We start from the raw sequence: 14,915 nt of genomic DNA, 5'->3' as shown, positions 1-14,915 counted from the left end.
TATTGCTGTTTTTGATGTTGAATGTGGTGCCAGCCGGTGAATGCCATGTATTGTGACTCTGTTTTTCCTCAGGCCGTGAGAGAGAGGGCCGTCCCCAGGCTGACTCTCTGGGGGACCTGTACCGGGCCCTGGAAAGGGCCAACCTGTCCTCCATGGGAGACCACCGGCCCTCTGCCCGCCTTGAGTACAAACGCTCCTTCGTCCGCCGCGTCAATGACCCACTGCTCAGCGAAAAGCTGCACCGTCTCCGCATCCTACAGAGTGCGCTCAAGGTATGACCCCCCCTCTCTCTTTTTCTCTCTCCCCATCTCCCTCTCTCTCTCTCTACTGCACCTGCTGTGTGGAATGCTCGGCCAACTGACATTTAATCCTGAGGTGCTAACCCGTTGCACCCTCTATAACCACTGTGGTTATTATTTGACCTTGCTGGTCATCTATGAATGTTTGAAAATCTTTTTGAAGAACGATCTGACCTTAATTGCATGTACCCTTATAATCTCCAGCCTGCACAGCCAGAAGTGGACTGGCCACCCCTCAGAGCCTGGTTCCTCTCTAGGTTTCTTTCTAGGTTCCTGCCTTTCAAGGGAGTTTTTCCTAGCCACTGTGCTTCTACTGTCACGGTCGTCTTGAGGTGAATGAATGGACCAAGGCGCAGCGTGATATGAATACATCTTCTTTTATTTTACGACGAAGATGAACACGAAACGAAACACTTATACAAACTATACAAAACAACAAACAACCGTGAAGCTACAAACGAAAGTGCACACACAAGCTACTTATGTTCAACATAGACAATCTCCCACAATCACCTAAAGCCTATGGCTGCCTTAAATATGGCTCCCAATCAGAGACAATTAATGACATCTGTCTCTGATTGAGAACCAAACCAGGCAACCATAGACTTTCCTAGAACTCTCTCCTGAACACAACCCCATACACTATACAACACCCCCTAAACAATACACACACCCTAAACTAGACAAAACACACAAACTTCCCATGTCACACCCTGACCTAACTAAAATAATAAAGAAAACAAAGAATACTAAGGCCAGGGCGTGACATCTACATCTGCATTGCTTGCTCCATAGGGTTTTAGGCTGGGCTTCTGTATAAGCACTTTGTGACATCTGCTGATGTAAAAAAGGGCTTTATAAAATACATTTGATTGATAGATGACAGGACCTATAGAATATAGTGTGTACAGTGTGTGTACTGTTTATGTAGTGTATACAGTGTATCACATCTTAAATCATACTCTTCTTTCCCCCTGACAGAATGTCCCTCTTCAGGACTCTGACCCGTCGTTGGGTTTTTTAGGATAGCCTGTATGGAACAGACCATGGACACAGCAGCACCATCATAGTCACCCAATTCATCCTGCCAAGGGACGTGCCCTTACTGCCCTAACCCAGACATCCCCACATCCCTGGAAGACAGCCACAACAACCAGGGTTAACCCCCCTCTACCTCTCTCTTTCACTCAATCTCACTCTCTCTCTGCATGCCCACATCTACCTCTAAGGACCTTCTCTCATGCAAAATAGTTTGTTCAGTGATCAAAATAACCATAACATATTCAATAGTTGCATCGTGCAATGCATGTTCACGCTATTTACAGTACTTAAACTCTAGTTCAATAATAGTCTTCTTCTCCTTGACATTGTTAAAGGAAAGTTATAACATAAATTGAACTGGAGAATATAGTGAGGCCAGGATTTAATCAGATTAGCTTTAACCCACGGTAATCAACAAACACATAGCTTAATATTGCCTTTGTTTAGGCGATGTCGGAGGTGTAACTGCGTTGAAGCTGTTAAGTCGGTGAGTGGCAGCGCTTGTGGTCATTGTCACGAAAACCACACCCGTCCTTATGTCCCACCCGCGTTACAAGTTCAGAAGGAGAAAGTGTAGGCTATATAGAAATAATGACACTCAAATTGAAAATCATTCAACTAATTAATAATGATTTATATCAGCCTAATCGAGGTATAGATTATATCACACATTCCAGTGTTCAAACTTGTAACACGGCTGCATGGGATTTCTACTAATGTGACTCAGTGCATCCAATGGCAATGTCCACGAATGCAGTTACACCTCCGACACCGTCTAAATAAAAGCAATATTAAGCTTTGAGTTTGTCTGTTAGCGCTGATCTGATTGAAACATGGCCTGAGTTTTATGGTATTTTCTGCACAGTTCATTGCTGTTTTGCATGAGGAAAATGTTGCCCTATGTGTCTTTATTCCCATCTCCCTCCACCTATTTCAGCAGCTCTTGAACACACATTCATCTCACTCTGGGTTTCTGTCCACTCCATCTCTCTCACTCTCTCAGAACATTGTCTGTGAAGGACAGTATTGTTTGACTTATTAAGGCACATAACTTCTAGAAGGCACATAAGACATCCACAGCCTTTTCTGGTTTGAGGATATTGGATATTTCGCCTCATCTGAAAGACTGCATTAGTGGAGCGCCCTTTAACTCACTGCTCACCTGCATGGCCATGTTAGAACCTTCTGCTTCTGTACAGTACTGTCTGTTCTGAAGACTATGCCAGGGATGTGTACAGTAACACTACAATGAATCTTGATCTTAAATGAACTACACTGCTCAAAAAAATAAAGGGAACACTTAAACAACACAATGTAACTCCAAGTCAATCACACTTCTGTGAAATCAAACTGTCCACTTAGGAAGCAACACTGATTGACAATAAATTTCACATGCTGTTGTGCAAATGGAATAGACAAAAGGTGGAAATTATAGGCAATTAGCAAGACACCCCCAATAAAGGAGTGGTTCTGCAGGTGGTGACCACAGATCACTTCTCAGTTCCTATGCTTCCTGGCTGATGTTTTGGTCACTTTTGAATGCTGGCGGTGCTTTCACTCTAGTGGTAGCATGAGACGGAGTCTACAACCCACACAAGTGGCTCAGGTAGTGCAGCTCATCCAGGATGGCACATTAATGCGAGCTGTGGCAAGAAGGTTTGCTGTGTCTGTCAGCGTAGTGTCCAGAGCATGGAGGCGCTACCAGGAGACAGGCCAGTACATCAGGAGACGTGGAGGAGGCCGTAGGAGGGCAACAACCCAGCAGCAGGACCGCTACCTCCGCCTTTGTGCAAGGAGGAGCACTGCCAGAGCCCTGCAAAATGACCTCCAGCAGGCCACAAATGTGCATGTGTCTGCTCAAACGGTCAGAAACAGACTCCATGAGGGTGGTATGAGGGCCCGACGTCCACAGGTGGGGGTTGTGCTTACAGCCCAACACCGTGCAGGACGTTTGGCATTTGCCAGAGAACACCAAGATTGGCAAATTCGCCACTGGCGCCCTGTGCTCTTCACAGATGAAAGCAGGTTCACACTGAGCACATGAGTACATGTGACAGACGTGACAGAGTCTGGAGACGCCGTGGAGAACGTTCTGCTGCCTGCAACATCCTCCAGCATGACCGTTTTGGCGGTGGGTCAGTCATGGTGTGGGGCCGCACAGCCCTCCATGTACTCGCCAGAGGTAGCCTGACTGCCATTAGGTACCGAGATGAGATCTTCAGACCCCTTGTGAGACCATATGCTGACACATGCACATTTGTGGCCTGCTGGAGGTCATTTGCAGGGCTCTGGCAGTGCTCATCCTTGCACAAAGGCGGAGGTAGCGGTCCTGCTGCTGGGTTGTTGCCCTCCTACGGCCTCCTCCGCGTCTCCTGATGTACTGGCCTGTCTCCTGGTAGCGCCTCCATGCTCTGGACACTACGCTGACAGACACAGCAAACCTTCTTGCCACAGCTCGCATTGGTGTGCCATCCTGGATGAGCTGCACTACCTGAGCCACTTGTGTGGGTTGTAGACTCCGTCTCATGCTACCACTAGAGTGAAAGCACCGCCAGCATTCAAAAGTGACCAAAACATCAGCCAGGAAGCATAGGAACTGAGAAGTGGTCTGTGGTCACCACCTGCAGAACCACTCCTTTATTGGGGGTGTCTTGCTAATTGCCTATAATTTCCACCTTTTGTCTATTCCATTTGCACAACAGCATGTGAAATTTATTGTCAATCAGTGTTGCTTCCTAAGTGGACAGTTTGATTTCACAGAAGTGTGATTGACTTGGAGTTACATTGTGTTGTTTAAGTGTTCCCTTTATTTTTTTGAGCAGTGTATAATAAGCAATTGTATTTTTGATGTCTACAATGTTTATGTTATGCATGTGAGAATGGTAAATGAGTTTGTATGTCTGTGTGTTAGGAGAGTGTACAGTATGTTAATCATATATATTTATTTCATAGACTGGATATCGCACAACTGGTATGTCAGAACAAAATATAAGGAGATATAATTTCAACTTCAGTGTTGTGCCTCAGAGATTTCTGAAAGTATTACCACTCCAAAACTGGGTGGACATAAATAGTTGATGGCTGCAGGGCGTAATCTCTCTCTTATAATAAACAGAAACTGGTGCACAGAGACAGACAGACAGGTGAGGACTGGCAATAATAAACCAGTATTGTAAATTGTGAAGCATTGATCAGAAACACGTGTCTATTTTTGTATGCATGCTATCTATCCAAATGTTTGTAAATGGTTTTGTATTCCGAGGTGTGTGATCTGAAGACTGCTGGTGTGAACCCATCATTCACTTTGTGTTTCGAAGAACTATTTTACATTTGAAGTAAAATCAACAGGAGAAAGTGTTAGTTTTTGAAGTGTTCTCTGCAGAAAGGTAAATAACTGTATTTATAAACTGTTCATTGTTTGAGCATGCTTTGTATAACTTAAACAGAATATCATGCCATTTGAAATCTATGGAAGTCGCACATGTTTGGCGTATCGTGGCTAATTTACTTTTTTATTCAATAATAAACGATGGCTTGTCCATCTCCTGAACTCTCCCTGAATGGTGAATCCTCCATTTCAAGTATTTTCTTAGGTGCTCTATTCCTGATGAGGGGAACACAGATTGTACAAGATAAAACTATTTTCCTCTGAAAGGTTCTCCCTCAATGTTGGATTTTTCTTTATACTGTATCAGCAGTAAGCATTAATAAGTACTTCTTACTTGGTAACTCTCATGTTGATACACTATTGAAAAGAACAGAACATTCCCTATAAATCCATCTCTGAACATGGCTGTCAGCCTATCAGGAGGTTGATGAAGAATCAGCTCAGATTTACAGAGGAGATAGGCAGCACAAGCCTCAAACCAGATATCATTCTCTGGTCTAGAGGCACCAAGCAGGTACAGGTCGTCATCGAGCTTACAGTGCATTGGGAGGAGAGGATAGAGGAGGCACATGATTGGAAGCTCAAGAAATACCAGTCCCTCATCCTGAGCAGAATGAATGGAGAGCCTCGAATCTACCAGGGGTGAAAACATTAGTCCTAACAGTTGCAAACAGTTGCGTTTTGCAATGAACACAAACGTTTCTATTGGACAAATGAATGTAGGTCCCTCCCCGCTTCGTTCCGTATGTTTCCGTTTAAGAAACGTTTTGTAACAGAATCGGCGTAATGAATACGCCCCCAGTTTAGGTCGGTTGCAGGGGCTTCACAAGCCAATCACTGGAGAGCCCTGGAGCTGCTCAGCATTGAAGGAGTGGAAAGGAAGAAGCAATTGACTGGCGACAGCAAGGAGGCAGAAGTTGCATCCCGTTGGGAAAAAATCCTGGGTTTTTATGAGGGTTAGGGCATATAAGTTCTTCAGTTAATATCTAAGATTACTTGTTTTGAAGTTAGCCGGTCAAGTTCAAGTTCTTAAAAAAATGCATTGGACGTTTGTACCTTTGTTGGTCAATTTAATTTGGCTGCACTTGGTTTGAGTTTAACATGCTAATCAGCTTCGGACAGAACAAGAAACTTTTGCTGCCTATTTATTTAGATCTATGGGGAGAGCGATGTCTGATCACTGTGAACTTGCAAGACAATCCCGTTGGAGACGGCCAACACTGCTTAATGAGCTTGTTATTGTTATCAAACTATGCTAATGTGTTTTCTGTTCATTAAGGTTAAGAAAGCCTATGATATATATGTCCTGTAGGCAGCCCTTCCCTTTATGCACTAGCTAGGCCTACTGCATCTACTGAATCACAGATACATGATTACAAGACTTTTCCCACTCATGTTACCATGAATGTGTTCAATTCAACGTTATGTTTGTTGAGCCAAGATGAATTATGTTGAGCAGCACTTTTTCTTGGTTCAACACGTTTTGTTTTGTGCAACCAAAACTGTCATATTAATATGACAATACAAACATATTTAACTGGACGCTGTAATGTGAAAATGCTCACTACTCTACTTTCAGTGTGTTTTGTTTTGATGGGAGTTGATGCACTAGGCTGGCGCTAACCCAATGTACTGTATTTCCAAAACATTACACATGTGCACAAGCACCAGCACAGCAAACATCCTCTAGTGACCTCCACAGCTTAGCTAGGTTCATAGACCCATTTTTTTGTTTACAAGCAAACATCATGTTTGAGTGATGCGCGCGCATGCTAGCAACAAGCCCTGTAGAATGACATACTTAGAAGTGAGTGAGTGATGACCATGAAAAACACACAAGACTGATGGCTGTAGACACACAAGGCTGATGGCTATAGACACACAATACTGATGACTATAGACACACAAGACTGATGACTATAGACACACAAGACTGATGGCTATAGACACACAAGACTGATGGCTATAGCTATGCTCAACAAGTATATTATTCTTCTGGCTTTATCTAGCTCTGTTTGTGATTATTTTACCATGCCTCAATGGCTTGCTAGGTAATCAACATTCCAATGACTACTGCAATGTTAATGTAGCCGATAACCATCTGATTACGTGTTTGCTAACTTACATGAGCAGAGCACCATACTATGAATCCAGTTTGAGGAGTTAGTGAGGTAACTTTGGTCAACTCTGAGTTCAACTCGGGATAACCAGGACCACAAAAGTGGCTTACCTTTTAGCCAGGTACATTTCTATGACAAGGAATCCTTCAGAACTAACCTGCTCTGGGGCTGTGGGACGTGTCTAGAATATTCTTGTATTCTGAGAACATGGCAACCATGTTCTGTTATTTGCCATTCCCACTGCCTTCAAGCAGCACAGCCTTCCTCAAGTCGTCTTCCTCAGGATGTAAGCAAGACTGTGGATGTCTCTGCTATCCCCACAGAATACCATGACCTCCTGGAAGTGTTCAGTAAGGCACGTGCTACTTCCCTTCCCCCACACCATCCTTATGATTGTGTCATTGATCTTCTCCCAGGCACTACGCCACCTTGGGGTCGATTGTATTCTCTGTCTGGACCAGAGACCAAAGCTATGGAGGAGTACATAGAGGAGTCTCTGGCCACTGGGGCCGTCCGTCCGTCTGCATCTACTGCCGGCGCAGGGTTTTTCTTTGTGGAGAAGAAGGACAAGACCCTGTGTCCGTGCATTGACTACCAGGGACTTAATGACATTACTGTCAAGAATCGTTACCCCTACCTCTCCTCAGTGTTTGAACATCTCCAGGGGGCCACCATATTTTCCAAGTTGGACCTTCGAAATGCCTACCACCTGGTTTGGATATGCGAGGGGGATGAGTGGAAGACAGCCTTCAACACAGCCAGTGGACATTATGAGTACCAGGTCATGCCATTTGGACTCACCAACTGTTTTCCAGACTTTGGTCAATGATGTGCTTCGGGACATGCTAAACCGGTTTGTGTTCGTGTACCTTGACGACATCCTGTTTTTTTCCCCAATCTGCACAAGAACATCTTCATGTCACACAGGTCCTTCAGCGCCTCCTGGAGAACCAACAGTTCGTGAAAGCCGAGAAGTGTGAGTTCCACCGCTCTACAATCACCTTTCTGGAATATGTCATTGCTGAGGGCAATGTTCAGATGGATCCTGGAAAGGTGAAAGCAGTGGTGGATTGGCCTCAACCAACGTCCAGGGTGCAGTTGCAATGGTTTCTTGGGTTTGCAAACTTCTACCGATGTTTCATTTGGGACTACACCACCCTGGCGGCCCCCCTCTCGGCACTCACCTCTCCCAAGGTACCGTTCAAATGGTCTCCAGCTGTTGACAAAGCCTTTGTAGACCTGAAGCATCGGTTCACAACAGCACCCATCCTCATCCATCCGGACCCCTCGCGTCAATTTGTGGTGGAAGTGGATGCTTCGAATGTTGGAGTGGGGACCATCCTGTCCCAGCGATCTGCCCAGGACCAGAAGATTCATCCCTGTGCCTTCCAGTCCCATTGTCTCAATCCTGCTGAAAGGAACTATGATGTTGGAAACTGAGATCTCCTGGCTGTGAAGAAGTTGTTGGAAGAGTGGAGAAACTGGCTAGAAGGAGCAGAACAGCCATTCCTGGTCTGGACCGACTATAAAAACCTGGAAAATCTCCTTACAGCCAAGCGCCTCAACTCCAGGCAGGCCCGGTGGGCCCTCCTGTTCACCAGATTTAACTTCACCATCTCCTACCGCCCTAGGTCAAAGAATGTGAAGCCTGAAGCCCTCTCCCACCTATACAGTTCCTCTGCCACACCCTTGACCTCTGAAACCATTCTCCCTACCGCATGCCTTGCTGCCACTGTGGATTGGGGTATTGAGAACCTGGTCCGCGAGGCACAAAGCTCTCAGCCTGGACCTGAAAGGGGCTCGGCTAACTGGCCTTTTGTCCCCAATCCAGTCCGGTCCCGGGTCCTGGAATGGGCTCATTCCTCCAGGCTAACCTGTCATCCAGGGTCCCGTCGTACACTAGCCTTCCTCCGACAACGTTTCTAGTGGCCCACAATGTTTCCTGACGTCTCTGCCTTCGTCGCCGCATGCACAGTGTGTGCTCAGAACAAGACTCCACGGCAAGCTCCTTCTGGCCTCCTTCAGTCACTACCGGTCCCTCATTATCCCTGGTCTAATATATCTCTGGACTTTGTCACTGGGCTCCCTCCGTCTGATGGCAACACTGTCATTATCCAAGGCCGACCCCCAAACTACCTTCTGCCAAGGAAATTGCCCAGCTTATGGTGCAGAATGTCTTCCGGATCCATGGACTCCCGGTAGACATGGTCTCCGATCGGGGTTCTCGTCTCAGTTCTGGAAGGCATTCTGCACCCTTATTGGGTTGTCGACCAGCCTGTCATCCAGATTCCATGCCCAAACTAACGGTCAGTCGGAGCTAACCAACCAAGACCTGGAGACCACCTTAAGGTGCCTGGTCTCAACCAACCCCACTACCTGTAGCCGTCAACTGGTCTGGGTGGAGTATGCCCGGAACACCCTTCCCAGTTCTGCCACGGGACTCTCCACTTTCGTGTGCTCCATGGGGTATCAGCCTCCACTCTTCCCGGAACAAGAGCAGGAGGTCAGCGTACCCTCAGCCCAGATGTTTGTCCGCCGCTGTCGACGTACCAGGAGAAGAGCCAGGGCGGCTATTCTCAAGACCAACTCCAGGAATCGTCGACAAGCGGACGGTCGCCAGGCCCCAGCTCCCCGCTACCGCATTGGGCAGAGGGTATGGCTTTCCACTCGGGATCTGCACCTTCGGGTCGAGTCCCTCAAGCTGTCTCCCCAGCTCATTGGTCCTTTTCCCATCTCCAGAGTCCTGAGTTCCACTGCTGTCCATCTTATGCTACCGCATACTCTTCGTATTCATCCTACCTTCCATGTGTTTAGGATTAAGGCTGTGTCTCACTATCCTTTGTAATTCTGTCTCCAGGCCCATCCCTCCCCCCTGGGTTATCGGTGGCCAGCCAGCGTATACGGTGAGACGCCTTCTAAAGGTTCGACCACGGGGCAGGGGTTTCCAGTACCTGGTTGACTGGGAGGGTTATGGTCCGGAGGAGAGGTGCTGGGTCCCTGCTGAAGACATCTTGGACCCGGCCCTCATCGGCGACACTCCGGTCAGCCAGGTATGCGCCCAGGTAGGACGCCAGATGGCATCCCTAAGGGGGGAAGGGTACTGTCACGCCCTGATCTGTTTCACCTGTTTCCCGGTTTTTACCCATGCCTGTTCCTGGACTCTGTACACGCCTGCCTGACCATTCTGTCTGTCTTGACCACGAACCTGTGTTTAATGGTCTCTTGGGAAAAGTCCTTGCACATCACTGGAACATTCATATGAAAACGTTAGATAATGGCGTAATGAGACTCTTAAGGGAACGTTCTCTAAAGTTGTGGGAACGTTTGTTATTAGCTGCGATGTCAGCGCAAAGTGTAAGGCAATTACATCTCAACTTTAGTGTTCAGATATTCTGAAGTTCTTAACACTTCAAGACTGGGTGAACATACAATATATTTATAAAAGTCAGCCCCCAGCACTCTTAATTCTCAGCGAACTGGGTGTGCCTTGCAAGACTCAGATGTGTCACAATAGATGAACTTAGCTCATAAGCATCTAGTTATATTCTTCAAGAATTAATGGGTATACTATATACACTATACACGCAATAGTATATGGACACCCCTTCAAATGAGTGGATTCGGCAATTTCAGCCACACCCATTGCTGACAGGTGTGTAAAATCGAGCACACAGCCATGCAATCTCCATAGACAAACATTGACAGTAGAACGGCCTTACTGAAGAGCTCAGCGACTTTCAATGTGGCACCGTCATTGGATGCCACCTTTCCAACAAGTCTGTTCTTGAAATTTCTGCCCTGCTAGAGATACTCCTGTCAACTGTAAGTGCTTTTATTTTCAAGTGGAAATGTTTAGGATCAACAACGGCTCAGCCGCGAAGTGGTAGGCCACACAAGCTCACAGAAGCTCACAGAACGGGACCGCCAAGTGCTGAAGCGCGTAAAAATCGTCTGTCCTCGGTTGCAACACTCACTACCGAGTTCCAAACTGCCTCTGGAAGCTAAGAACTGTTAGCAGGGAGCTTCCATGGCCGAGCAGCCCACACAAGCCTAAGATCACCATGCGCAATGCCAAGCGTTGGCTGGAGTGGTGTAAAGCCCATCGCCATTGGACTCTGGAGCAGTGAAAATGTGTTCCCTTGAGTGATGAATCACGCTTCACCATCTGGCAGTCCAACGGACGAATCTGGGTTTGGCGGTTGCAAGGCGAACTCTACATGTCCCAATGCATATTTCCAACTGTAAAGTTTGATGGATGAGGAAAAAGGGTCTGGGACTGTTTTTCATGGTTCGGGCTCCTTAGTTCCAGTGAAGGGAAATCTTAATGTTACAGCATACAATGACCTTCTAGATGATTCTGTGCTTCCAGCTTTGTGGCAACAGTTTGGGGAAGACCCTTTCCTGTTTCAGCATGACAATATTCCTGTGCACAAAGCGAGGTCCATACAGGCCTTTCCAGAAGAGTGGAGGCTGTTATAGGGGGATCAACTCCATATTAATGCCCATGATTTTGTAATGAGATGTTTGATTAGCAGGTGTCCACACTTTTGGTCATGTAGTGTAGGCAGGGCAGTCATTAACTATCTCTCTCTTATAATAAACACAAACTGGTGCACAGAGGCAGACAGACAGACATACGAGAACTGGCAATAATAAACCAGTACTGTAAATTGTGAATCATTGATCAGAAACACATGCCTATTTTTGTTTGCATGTTATCTATCCAAATGTTTGTAATTGGCTTTGTATTCCGAGCAGGGCCCGATTAATGCAGGGGCTTACCGGGGCTGAAGCCCCTGGGCCCAGGCCTTTTTTACTATAATAATAATAATTTTTATCCAACCACAGGAGTCCTCTCTCAATGTTCAAAATACACCAGAGAGCATAATTTACGCACAGAGGATCAATAGTTAAAAAAACAACAACTGTATATTAGGATTTATCTCAAGTACATACAGGTATCTGCCAAAATTAAGGAAACGCCAACATAAAATGTCTTAAAAAGGTGTTGCGCCACCACAAGCTGCCAGAACAGCTTCAATGCACCATGGCATAGACCTAAACCATGCCAGGAAAATGCACCCCACACACAACATATTCTTTGTATCCCTCGCTTACTCAAATGTTTCCTTTATTTTGGCAGTTACCGGTATGCCGACAGTTGGAAAGGCTGCAGTGTAGGCTACAGCTTGTTGCGGCCAAAGACATATAATCCATAGAAGGGTCTCGTAACCTCTTATCCTGGCAATTTGACTGTGAAACTAATGGGTACACTAGCAATGGATGCCAGTCCTGACTAGAATGGGAACTATCTATGGATTATATTTCTATGGTTGGTTGCGGCTGTCACTTTGCCTTTTGCAGATTTCAAAATATAATCTCAAGAAAAACGTAAATTATTGGAATGCAAATGCCGACTGCTGAAAAGAGAAGACTATCTGTCTGTAGAACCAATAGAAATAATAATTTCTCAACAACTCCCAATTTGTAGGGGAGGGGCGTGGGGGGAGGGAGCCTATAAAAAAACATAGCCCCAGGGCCTATGATGTCTTAAAAACTTCTTGACGCACGGATCCCTTTAGCGGGATCATTTTCGTAAACAACTGCTGATTTGCAGAGCGCCAAATTCAAAAATAATTGCTAAAAATATTTATATTCATGAAATCACAAGTGCAATATAGCAAAACACAGTTTAGCTTGTTGTTAATCCACCTGTCATGTCAGATTTTGAAAATATGCTTTACAGCGAAAGCAATCCAAGCGTTTGTGTGAGTTTATCGATCACTAGACAAAACATTAAGAACACCTAGCAGCAATGTATATTGGTCACGAAAGCCAGAAAAGCAATAAAATGTATCGCTTACCTTTGATGATCTTCGGCTCTTTGCACTCACGAGACTCCCAGTTACACAATAAATGTTCCTTTTGTTCGATAAAGATTATTTTTATATCAAAAAACCTCCATTTGTTTGGCGCGTTATGTTCAGTATTCCACAGCCTTAGGCAGGTCATCAAGGCTTGACGAAAATTCCCAAAAGTATCCGTAAAGTTCGTAGAAACATGTCAAACGTTTTTAATAATCAATCCTCAGGTTGTTTTTAACATCAATAATCGATAATATTTCAACCGGACTGTAAACTATTCAATACTGGAGAGAAAGAAAATGTGAGCAACCAGTGTCGAGCGCATGAAGGACCTTCGTCTATCCACTGACGCGTTTTGATAAATCTCGCTCATTTTTCAGAATAAAAGCTTGAAACTATGTCTAAAGACTGTTCACACCCTGAGGAAGCCATTGGAAAAGGAATATGGTTGATATCCCTTTAAATGGATGAAAGGCAGGCAATGGAACAGTGATTTTTCAAAATAAAAGGCACTTCCGGGTTGGATTTCCTCAGGTTTTCACCTGCAAAATCAGTTATGTTATACTCACAGACAATATTTTGACAGTTTTGGAAACTTTAGAGTGTTTTCTATCCTACTCTGTCAATTATATGCATATTTTAGTATCTGGACCTGAGAAATAGGCAGCTTACATTGGGAACGTTATTTAAAATATTCTGCCCCCTAGCTTCAAGAGGTTTAATCCGGCCCTGATTCCTAGGTGTGTGTGTGATCTGAAGAACAGTGAACCCATCGTGCACATTGTGTTTCTAATAAATATTTGACATTTTAAGTAAAAGCAACATAAGAAAGTGTTACATTTCGAAGTGTTCTCTGCAAAAAGGTAAATAGCTGTATGTAAAAAGGTGTTCAATGTTTGAGCATGCTTTGTGTTTTATGTTTGTTCATTGATGAAGGACAAGCCGGAGGGTAAGTTTAACTACTTTTAATAACCCAATGCTGCCTGGAGCTAGCAATGTACAACAGTGTGTAGCCATCAGAGGTGGGACCAAATCACTATTATTCTTGTCACAAGCAAGTCGTAAGTCACAATTAAGGTCTTAGTCTCAAGTTGAGTTCAAGTAGAACGGGTCGAGTCTCGAGTCAAGTCCAAGTCGTGCATTCTACGAGCAAGTCAAGTTTGAGTCAATGTCGAGTCACAAGTTTTTTCAAGCCAATTCTCAAGAAGTAAAAAATAAATATACACATGCAATGACAACTACAAATATGTGTCCATTTATTGACGCTATCAGACATCCCTTTTCATTATTTTGTATGAAACACTTTTTGACAAGCAGTTTTGACACGCCAAAAGACCAGTAGCTAGGCTTATGCTAGGAATTGTTGCTTGATGCCCCATCGCTGGTGAGCTTGAAAAGTAATATTCTTGACCACCAAACTGTTTTTGTAGGTGGATATTTATTTTTGGCAATTTGCTCTCCGTACAATTTGACATATTGCACTGCCCTCGATCCTTTAGCTGTACAGCAAATCAGCAATCTGTTTGCTAGCTAAGTGGTTCCTAAACTTTTTGACCCGCGACCCCCAAAAAAACAGTGGTTCAAAGCTTGAGACCCCCCACGCATGCATGCGTGCACGCACAATTGCTGCGCAAATGTAGCCTGTTATTACAGCCATTAACAGTGATGCATTTTCAAAGATACAGAAATAAACTGTGTTTTACACATTGCATTTGTAGCTGAAAGCCATTATGGTTAAAAGCCAATATCAACTAGCAGTGTTGTGTTTGAGACCACCTAAAGTGAGAGGGACTCGATTTGACCGGAGGACCATGATTGTAATTGTGTTAATTCGCCATCATAATAAGAATTCAAAATGTCCAGTATTTCTGTGTTCATATTTCAGAAGAACATATGGATTCTTTAGACCAGGGATTCTTTAGACTCTTTTCAGCCTGGGACCGAGATGAGAAATTCAGTGTTTTCCTGGGACCTAAACTCATGAAAACATGTCCCCTTTTGTGGGTCCGAAGCGAGATTTGGTTGAGGGTCACCCCCACCTCGTGGACAAAACATTTTATTGACAGCAGAGAGAAAATGGTTTTAAAGTACATTTCCTGCAATTCTACACATTTTGCTATGGGGAGAGAAAATGCTGCAGTTTTAAAGCAAATTTCCTGAATTCTACATATTTTGCCATGAGTGCTATGTTAATATGATATCT

The 14,915-nt window shown here is 44.8% G+C and overlaps 1 protein-coding gene across 1 annotated transcript in view; it reads left to right on the top strand.

Annotated features, from left to right (window-relative positions):
• The window catches only part of LOC120057485 (connector enhancer of kinase suppressor of ras 2-like), a 52,764-nt gene extending 43,096 nt beyond the window's left edge, over positions 1 to 9,668 (top strand). Inside the window, 4 exon segments of the mRNA XM_039006089.1 lie at positions 34 to 272; positions 7,776 to 7,901; positions 9,322 to 9,501; positions 9,663 to 9,668. Coding sequence (XP_038862017.1) covers positions 34 to 272; positions 7,776 to 7,901; positions 9,322 to 9,501; positions 9,663 to 9,668 — 551 coding nt within the window.
• Positions 9,669 to 14,915: the final 5,247 nt, after the last annotated feature.

The sequence above is a fragment of the Salvelinus namaycush genome, chromosome 12 (assembly GCF_016432855.1).
Source record: "Salvelinus namaycush isolate Seneca chromosome 12, SaNama_1.0, whole genome shotgun sequence".
Taxonomy (NCBI): Eukaryota; Metazoa; Chordata; class Actinopteri; order Salmoniformes; family Salmonidae; genus Salvelinus; species Salvelinus namaycush.
Note: the sequence above shows the minus strand (reverse complement) of the source record. Positions and strands in the feature narration are given on the sequence as shown.